The sequence below is a fragment of the Lissotriton vulgaris genome, chromosome 11 (assembly GCF_964263255.1).
Source record: "Lissotriton vulgaris chromosome 11, aLisVul1.2, whole genome shotgun sequence".
NCBI lineage: Eukaryota > Metazoa > Chordata > Amphibia > Caudata > Salamandridae > Lissotriton > Lissotriton vulgaris.
The window spans coordinates 279,346,691-279,357,047 of NC_141699.1; the positions used below are offsets into that span (position 1 = coordinate 279,346,691).

General features: G+C 44.6%; 1 protein-coding gene across 2 annotated transcripts in view; it reads right to left on the reverse strand.

Moving 5' to 3' along the window:
* The window catches only part of DDX54 (DEAD-box helicase 54), a 194,491-nt gene extending 184,753 nt beyond the window's left edge, over nt 1-9,738 (reverse strand). Inside the window, exon 1 of one of the 2 annotated variants that reach the window (XM_086943245.1) lies at nt 9,505-9,738. In XM_086943245.1, coding sequence (XP_086799371.1) covers nt 9,505-9,630 — 126 coding nt within the window. In that variant the 5' untranslated portion in view covers nt 9,631-9,738. The remainder of the gene's footprint in view (nt 1-9,504) is intronic. The other variant, XM_086943244.1, reaches the window with a different exon arrangement.
* Nucleotides 9,739-10,357: the final 619 nt, after the last annotated feature.

Below are 10,357 nucleotides of genomic sequence, written 5' to 3' on the forward strand. Positions count from 1 at the left end.
TTTTCTGTGGTGCACATGCTTAGAAGTTGTTCTGTTCTCTTTCTTTACTGTTTTAAAAAATAAAAATAAAAAAGTGAGACGAATTTATATGCTTTACCTATGCCTGTACTGTTAATTCGATATTGTGCTTGTATGTAGATCTGCAACGACGGATTGTTATTTGACCCTTTTCCTTTCCCTGATTTGCGACTTATGTTATAGCAGCCGGCCTCCGGGATGTGGCAGTATGCTGTGTATACTTAACGGTACTTAATAAACGTCTTGCAGCAAAAAAAAAAAAAAAAAAAAACAAACATACACAAATATTTTTGGGCAGCACAACTAACAGCAGTCAACCAATGGTTTCATCAATCTGTTGACAACCCTGTATATCTGATGGACCGACTTGTACTACACTCAGGGGGATACCTACAAGCACTGTGCACATGCACAAGACATCAAGACTTGACAGGACCTACTGCACTCACTGCTCAGATCCGGCACATTCAGCACACAGCACTAAAATCCCTGGGGTGGGGGGGACAAACTCATACAGGCGACTCCGCTGTGAGATTTGAAAAGGCTGAGCATGTTAAAAATAGCCTGGAGTTCCATGAGTGGGACCTCATCAGCATTTCAAGGTTAGGAGACCTTTGGTCCAAGGGAAAATATGAATTAGCCGCAACTGAAACTTTCAGTTACATACAGGTATGCCACGCATTGATGGCCGTGATCCCCCGAGACAAGGTCTTTCCAGAGGCATCACCACTGGAGGAGAGTCTATTGGACAACTATAGGAGTTGAGGCGCGATTTCCCTTACTTATAAAAAAAACTATTTAATAGCACTGCAGACCCACTCCTTCCCCTACGACCCTGTTGGGAGGCAGACCTAGATCATCTTACTGAAGAAGATTGACCAAAGGCCTTAGCCTCTCCCAGGGAGGTGGCGACCAGAGCACTGTTTCAGTTAGTGCAGCTGAAAATTCTACATAGGCCATATATGTCCTGTAACGTTATGGTAAAGATGGGTAGAATGTCTGAATAAACTTGTCGAAGAAAATGTGGACCTGAGGGAACCTTCTTACATATTATTTGGGAATGCCCAATAGTCCAGGTCTTCTGGAGCAAAGTTGTAAACTGTATTATTACTGTATGTGGAACGGCTTCATGGCTTCAGCCAAATGGTGTCTGTTAAATGCTTGGGAAGCCAGATTTAAATCATATGGAACATTTATGGGTGACCCTAGGTATCGTGATTGTTAAACGACATATAAATCATCTGAGGGGAGAGAAGATGCACTGCGTCTTGAATACTGAAAGAGGAACGAAGCCTGGTGCTGGAAACCATAACGTATACAAGCAGGAGCTGCCCTAAAACATGGGAGAATATATGGGGGGAATGGAATACCTATGGGGGAAGCCCGTATGATGGCCACACACAGTACTGTTTCACAGAACTGATGTCAATGACAGTAATGCCACTGAATAGCCTCACCCGCACTGGAACGATTGAAGACTGAGGTATAATGGGAGGCGCTAATGTGTGGAACAGTAATTATGATCCCTGTGTGTAATTATGACAGTGTCCATGCTGCATACTGTATTGTTAAGTGCCTACTAAAAAGATGTTACAAAAATAAAAACAACATTATATCCATAAGACTCTGAGTAGAATCTAGGCAGATAAATCAGTAAGTAGGCACAGGAAGTTAAATGCTGCGGCACATGCTGCACCATGTTTGCCTATCACTGACCTCGTGCATGCAGCCCTACCAAGGTTCCAAAGTCCATGCATGACTAGCTGCTCTAGTCCAGGCTTTTTGGTTGAATTCTGGAACGTGTAGTCTTTAAAATTCCATTATAAAACCAAGACTGTAAAGAAAAACCTAGTACAGGAGCAGCTCATCATGCATGGACCATTTAAACATGACAGATACGTGTACACCAATCAACATCTTCCCCATAGCGTATACTACATCCAACAACCTTCAAACCATATAGTTCCAAAAGGGCAACCAGCTACTGACTCAAATCGGAGCGCTTAATAGTTCTGTCAGAAGTATAAAATGAAATAGAGATGAGCTAATAAAATACTAAATGTTATATGTAAAGAGGTATGGATAAAAGGTGATGTACCTACCTATTATAACAAATACCGAGTTATCCTATTTGCCTTTGAAGTATCATTTGTATTCTAGAACGTTTGGGATTGTCTCCTACATGGTATACTGGTGTGTACACTTGACCAGACTGAGACAACTGCAAGTGAAACTGCTATCTTGAAATTTTTGTTGGCCTGCCAACAAGCTAATCTTCTGTTGTGGTACAGGCCTTTCCACGATAACACCACTGGAGTCAAGCTATCCAGGCTGATGAAGGCTGATAGCCAGAAACCGGTCCTTGGATGCTTGATTCCGGTCTGGGAAAGACATGGCTTGGTAGTTCGGACTGGACTGTTCCCATGAGCCACAGAGTCAGAGCCGATTTGCATATAGCCAGTGTCTAACCCAGGGTGGTGTTGAGTGCAAAAAAACGATGGATTTAGGCCCAGATCCTTGTACTGGTGTGAATGTATGACATTGTTCCACATTCTGTCCATCAACTGTGTTTTTTGCAATTTTCACCCCGAGTGTGCTGGGTATACTCAGACGTGAGTCCCAGGCTCTCCACACCACTGGAGTCAAGCTAACCAGGCTTATTAAGGCTGATAGCCAGAATCCGGTCCTTGGATGCTTGATTCCGGTCTGGGAAAGACATGGCTTGGTAGTTCGGACTGGACTGTTCCCATGAGGCACAGGGTCAGAGCTGATTTGCATACAGCCAGTGTCTAACCCAGGGTGGTGTGGAGTGCAAAAAAACGATGGATTTAGGCCCAGATCCTTGTACTGGTGTGAATGTATGACATTGTTCTACATTCTGTCCATCAACTGTGTTTTTTGCACTTTCCACGATAATGCCAACATCCAGAATTCTTCTGGGACCTGGAAGGGTGCACCAAGCATGCTCTCATTATCGATTTGAGACAACTGCTCACATCCTGGATTGATTACGTAAAGCACTACTGGAAGTGTACCTAGTTGTGTGACTAACTAGTCCTGAACAGACCCTTTTCCTTTATCAGAAACGAGTACAGTCTACTGACCCTACGTGTCAGAAAGAAGTGCGGGCTACTTACCCTACTCGTGTATGTTTAGTGTGACCCATCCCCAGAACCTTGCACTGACATTCAGAGTGTATGCCGAGTGTGTGAATGTGTGGCACATACAAGGCAACAAAAGTCTGTGCATGTAGAGAGTGCTGGGAACAGTGAGATCTATTTTGGATGGCTCCTGGTTTAGTTTGATACAAAATGATGGGTGGATATAGATTTGCCAAACAGTGAAGTGTATAGACTGCATTCTTGTTGCTTGAAGGTGCAGACCTAGTGAGGAACGATGGAGCAGGGCTACCACTAGAAATTCAGTGCTGTACTTTTCATAAGAGTCTGCCACTTAGTTATTCTTGAGTACTGCCATTTAGCAGCTGACAAGGGAGAGGGGTTAGTCAGCAAATGTATGTCGTTAAAGATGAGGACGTTTCTCGGCAGAGCAGCCCTTGATTCTTTCCCCGATTGCTGCTTTAGGAAATCTGATGGCAGCTAGATGCAGAGATCTCATACTTCATTGTGCTCTTGTTTTGGATATTCCTGCTTGAGGCCAGCCTCATCACTACCTGCTGTGATAGACACCACCTTGCACAAAGGCTGTGACTGCACTACAGCCAGAAAATGACACCTGACAAGGAAACATCCCAAACCTCCTCCAAATCCTTAGACAGTGGATCCATATCCTCGGTCTTGAGGACCTGAACTTGGCACAGAGGTCGCTGGTGCAGAAGGCAGGAACCCCTCTTAAATAGGCCTGGTGTCCATAACCGCTAAAAGGCAAGAACCCACATAAAACCAGCCTAGAGGACCTTCATGCCAAAGGTGAGCATAGATCAGTCGTTACTTAGAAAGCAGGTACAGCGCATTTCATTACTATGTCTTTTCCAACGTATGCATTTATTTACATTAAGTTTTATATTAGCCTATTAAAACTGTAAGTGCAATGTATACTGTTACAATGACGCAATGTAATTTTAATTTATTTTTTCTACTGTAATTAAAATATCTATTAGAATTATTATTTTTTTGCAATATTTACCAAAGTAAGCACTTTTTTTACTATAAAAATAAATGTATTCTCAATATATGTATAGTTTTGTACTAAAATTACCCTAGTTTTTTTTTTTTTTCTTGATGTAACGTCAATAGTTATTGTTTAAGAAAGCATCACTCGTGCCACATACTCAATATTGCGAACGTTCTATCTGGACACTGTTGTTGCTTTTAAAAACAAAGTTGAGCAGTGTGCTGATTTTATTTTAACTCAACATTGCCATCTACTGTATCTTAAGGAAATTAACAAGCAATGTTTCCTTTTAAAAAGGTCATGAAGGCCGAAATGCGTCAGGACTGCCGATACCATTGACAGATTGAAAGAAACTTTTTAGGTGGAGAGCAGCTCCTATATAGAGCACCCTGCAATACCAGGGACACTTAGAATCTGCTCACCTCAAATGTCTGTTTTTCTAGCAAACAAGTAGTTTTGGAGGTGCTAGAAATACTGCCAAAAGTCTTCTCCGGTCACTGTACCACTCACTGGGCGCAGGTGCATCAAAAGAGGTGGGAGCGTGCTACGTCACATCCCAGCACTCAATTTGCCCCAATGCCTCATGGTAAATGCAGTGCATGATAACACTTCAGAAGTAGTAACCGCAGCACCCCCCAAGACGAATTGTTACTATCTACTGATAAAGGAATTAATGCAGAAACGTGTCTAGAGTTACACAGCACAGGCGGCATTAATACGGTTGAAAAATTCAAGACTACTACCCAAGTACGTATTATCATGTAATGCATTTACCATGATGCATTGGGGCAAACTGAGTGCTTAGATGTGAGGCAGTGTTTTCTCACCCTCCTTCTACCCGAGTTGTGTAGAACCTTGAATGTGTTTGAGGAGTGTGGGAGTTTGAATTGAACGCATTTGTATATCGGGAGCCAGTAGAGCTTCCTGAGGTGTGGTGTGATGGGAGTTGTGTTTTGGAGGTTGAGGATGAGTTTGGCTGCTGAGTTCTGGGTGGTTTGTAGTCTTCTAGTAAGTTGCTAGGTGACCCCTGCATAGATGGTGTTCCCATAGCCCAACTTGCTAATGAATAGGGTGGGAGGGACAGTTGTTCTAGTGTTGCTGGTGAGCTATTTGAAGATCTTCCTCAGCATCATATAGGTGTGAAAGCATAATACAGTGCTGTGTTAACTTGTGCAGTCTTGACCAGTTGGCTGTCGGCGATTATTCTGAAGTTCCTGGCATGGATTCTGGGCGTGGGCCCGAATTCAGTTGACCACCAGCTGGAGTCCTAGGGTGAGGTGTTCTTGCAGAAGCACACTACTTATGTCTTGTCTGCATTGGGCCTGAAGCAGTTGGCTGTCATCTAGTAAGCGACTTTGGTCAGGCAGAAGGGGAACTTGTTTCTTGTGTTGTTGGTCCATGAGAGAGAGTATTAGTTGCATGTCGTCGGTATTGGAGAGGATGCTGATTTTGTTTATGTGGGTGACGTTGGCAAAATTAATCATGCATGCGTGGAAGAGGGTGGGGTTGACAATGAACCTTGAGGCATTCCGCAGATAAGTTTGCGGGCTTCTAAAAAGTAAGGTGCCAAGATGACAGCTGGTGTTCGATCCTTAACCCCTTCCATGCTCATGATGAGCTCAGCACGTCATGCAGTACACTGCTTGTGTGCTCATGACGAGCTGAGCTCGTCATGAACAATGGGAATCATGGATCTGCAGCACAGAGGAGGAATTGCTGTAGCATGGATGTGGTTAAAAAAGGTCCAGATCCAGCAGAGAAGGAGTCCTTGGATGTCAATCTTGTGCAGGCGTCTAATGAGGATGGGGTGTGCCACCGTGCCAAATGCTACAGAGAGGTCCAGGAAAATGAGGGCTACCATGTCTCCCCTGACAAGGATCAATTTGATATCGTTTGTGGCAGCGAGGTGTATTGTTTCTGTACTGTTGTGGTTAAACCTGGATCCAAACTGTGTGGTCAAGGAGGTGGTGTTTGCTGAAGTAGTCGCGGAGGTGGTGGTGGTTTTGTTTCTCTATAAACTTTGCAGAGTATGTGCGGCTGGGTCAGATGATGCCTACTTGAGCAGGGGCATGATGGTGATATGTTTCCAGTTGTAATGGAATGTGGCTGAGTCAATGGACGCGTTAAGGATGGGTGTTAGTGCTTTGCGTAGGGGTACTTTGATGAAGTTGTGGTCGGGGCAAGTGTCAAAGGGAGCACCTAAGTGGATGGTCTTCGTGGTAGAAGCGAAGGTGGTGAAAGCAAGGCTATGAGGTCAGGGTTCCTTCATTGGCTGTGATAGGAAATAGAGTGGTGATGGGGTCCAATTGAAGGTGGAAGTTGCTGTGTATCAAGTTGATTTTGTTACAGAAGAATTCGGAGAGCTTGTTGCAAAGTACGTGTGAAAGGGTGAAGTTGCTCGAGGAGGCACAGTGAAATCTTTGATAACAAAGATTTCCTTACTGCTGTTAGCGCTGGCAGTGATGCGATCTGCCAGAGTAGTGCACTTGGTGTGACCTTTCGTCAGCCTGAGTTCCTCTGTATACCAACTGGCCTGGGGTCAGGTTCATGCTGCCGGGTTGCACTTGAGGTGAACCAGGGTGTTGGCGCATGTGATGATACAGTTGCTGAGATTCTTGATGGCTTTCGGCAAGTTGCTGGTGTGATCGAGCCAAAGCTCCTAGAGGGCAGAAGCCCACTCTTCTTCTGTGATGTTTTTACAGCTGCCACAGGCGGTTCCGATGGTGGTAGGTCTGAGGTGGTGTGAAATGATTATGCTGAAACTGATGTGGGCGGAGTCTGTTTAGGGCAAAGTTGCTGGCTTGTGTACTGTGAAGTTGCTGATTTAGGAGAAAATATAGCTTTACCAGACAGTGAAGTGTATAGACTGAATTCTTGTCGCTTGAAGGTGCAGACCCAGTGAGGAACGATGGAGCAGGGCTACCATTAGAAATTCAGTGCTGTACTTTTAATAAGAGTCTGCCACTTAGTTCTTCATGAATACTGGCATTTAACGTCAGACAGGAGAGGGGGGTTGGTCAGCAACTTTGTGTTGTTAAAGATGAGGAAGTTTCTAGGCAGAGAGGCCCTTAAGGAAGACTGATGGCAGCTAGCTAGATGCAGAGATCTCATAATTAATTGTGCTCTTGTTCCGGATAGTCCTGTTTGAGGCCATCCTCATCACTACCTGCTGTGAAAGTCAACACCTTGCACAAAGGCTTTGACTGCACTGCAGTCACAATATTACATGTGACAAGGAAACACCCCAAATCTCCTCCAACACCTTAGACACCTTGGGGAGAAAATCGGGTCCAATAGGTGCCTGATATAGGTGGGTTCAGTAATGTGCTGAGTAAGGCCAAGGTTTCTGAGGTTTTCTAGAACGGCTGCAGAGTTTGGATCTGTACGGTTACTATGTGAAAGTTTAGGTGTCCGAGGAAGATGAGGGTGCGGATGTTAATGATGAGGTGTGTAAGAGAGTCTGTGATGTTGATGCCAAAGTTGATGAGGGTTCTGGTGGTCTGCATACGAATGTTCACCCAGGAAGCAGTTGGGTGTGATGCTTATCTTGAATGTGAGGTGTTCCACGTAGCAGGTAGGGGTGCGGGCTGTCCAGCTTTAGGTTGAATATGATGGTAACTCCACCTCAGGGCTTGTGCTGATGACCTACCATTGTAATCTGGTAGCTGTTAAAATGGCTTTAGCGAAGTCTGGTTTAAAGATTGGGTTTAGCCATGTTTCCGTGAGGAAGAGCAGGCCGGAGCGTGGCCGTGCAGTAGGTCCCATATCTGTGTGGCATGCTTGGTGAGCATGCATGCGAGCATGGCGTGTTGCTTGATCTGAGTAAGTATGAGGGGGTGGCTGGTTTGTGAAAGAGGATGATGGGGGGTGGACATAGGGTGTGAGAAAGTGCATGAGAACTTGCAAGAGCCCCAGTTGAACACTCCTTCTGTGTTGTGTGGTGTGGCAGCAGTACTGCAATCAGCTGCCGAGGTTGAGAGCACAGAAAAACACTGCAGAATAGCGATGGGTAGGGGGAGAACCAGGTTTCTTGGTGCTGGGAGCAGCTGAGGTGCAGACAGACTTGCCTTCAGCATGCCAGTAATGCGCCTGCTGCGTGCCGCCACACTGCAGCTACCTTTAAACAGATTCTGGGAAGAGGTAGGCACGCAATGTACTATATGTGGGAAACAAGGGCAATTTTTGCATGAGTGCACAAGGGCAATTAGTTAATGGCATTGTCACAAGATAAGAAGCTAAAGCAAACAAATGACAAGCACTTCCCTAAGTGCAAAACCATAAACCAGCAATTAAACTAATATCAGCAAAGTAAATGCATCAAAGAGGACAAGGATTACTTGATTCTGGATCACAAAACAATCAATTCAAGCAATGACACACCATGAAAACCAAATGATAGTCAATGGCTTAGAGGTGCTAACCAAAACTCCTCTCTCCTGGCACTTCTTCTAGTCTTTTAAAAAAAATATTAAATAGAGACGTGGTCATCGATTTAATAAAGCAATATCAGCCAAACCTAAAAATCGTTTCTCATGCCTTAACTCAATGACATAACACCACTTGGAACTCCACTCTGGGTTGCCACATCGCTCCATGATAGAAGCACAGTACATGTCCTGATTTTCCATTAGGATACCATTATCAATGTGTACATTTTCCCTCTGTGATCAAGTAGACCCGAAAGACTACCACTTCCAAAATGCATCAAAAAAGCAAAAGACCAAGACCAAAAACAAGGCACCATGTCTAGAAGAAACTGTCTGGCAACCCAGCCTTAATATCACCGCTATAGCCTTGAGAATCCTACACAACATTAACCATGACTTTCTCCCCCTCTACTCCGCTGCTACTTCCTCACTTCTATGGACGTAGTTACACATTTTGCGGCACTGTGGAGGTTCTCTGTGCCATCCTGCATGCTTTGTGCTGGGCTGTTTTCCCCCTGTGCCCAATCTTCTTTCAATCTTCCTGTGCTGCCCTGGAAGCATTGGTTACTTCAATGTGCCACGAACAGCAGCAACGAGTCCGTCTAGGTGTCTTATGTCCAAATTGACTTTCCTTGTGTACATTTTTTTCACCCCAAGTATATTTACTCAACACAACACTTAAAGAAACTCAAGATTTGAAATCTCAGATTGCCTGATTTGTTAAATAAAATACCAGAAAATGGAAACTTGAACAGGAGGCAGTATGTATACGACTAATATGGTCACTTATTCGGGTGACTTCAGTTCCGCGGAAACTCCTAGGCACGATGAGCTAGCTGCTCTTTGCGGCAATGACTTCCACGTGGCTTACTTTATTTTGTGGGGGTAATTAATTGCCTGGGCCCATGACGACTTTGCAACTCACCTCACCCATTGCATCCTCCTCCGGCACTTCGAACTCCCCCCCACTGTCGCTGTCCCTCTCGACCGATGCCCGGGCAGGAGTCTTCCGCTGAGTCCTGCGGGGGACCCGACGCTTTTTCTGTGCCATGAGTGCAGTGTTCCGTGCTCCCTCGCCTGCGGTGATGCCCTCAACCCAGAATCTAATTCTGCTCTCCCCGTGTTTCACCACCTTGCCAAGGCTGGGCACAGACAGACACGCCGAGTACTGTAAACAAAGAAGACGGACAAGCGTCTGACTCTTAGTACAGAAGGCGCCATCTTGGGACTTGTCTACCATACCCCAACTACCGTGCGACTGTGAAATAAATATCAGGCTGCCAACAAGTACGTCCAGAATAACACATGTTTATTTTATATGACTATCCTTGGCGCATCAGTAAAATACATTACGTGCACAAAGTTAATTACACTTGATAGAGTTAAACACACTGAACAAAAAGTGTTTGAACATATATATACATAGCAACATGATCGAACAACAATTTGCGTAAGGGTGTTAATTACATTCCTTCAGTTGCATTTAGACAATCTGCCATAGGCCCAGTTCCCCGACTTCTTGTAATTTTAACAGCGTTGGTGTCGTCGTCCCTTTTTTATTTCCAGATTTGGTAGATATTTCATCAGGCTAATCTAATAACCAACTAGAATGCTCACTTGCCTTACATTGTTTCTGCACTTGCGCCATGATGCAGCGTCACAAAACAGATTTAACATGAAAAACAGATTTAACATTGTTCATGTTCCTAATCTGAATTTGGGCAGGAAATGGGTTTTGTCTCTGGTGCTTTCCTTTGTAGAATTGGATTTCTACTTTT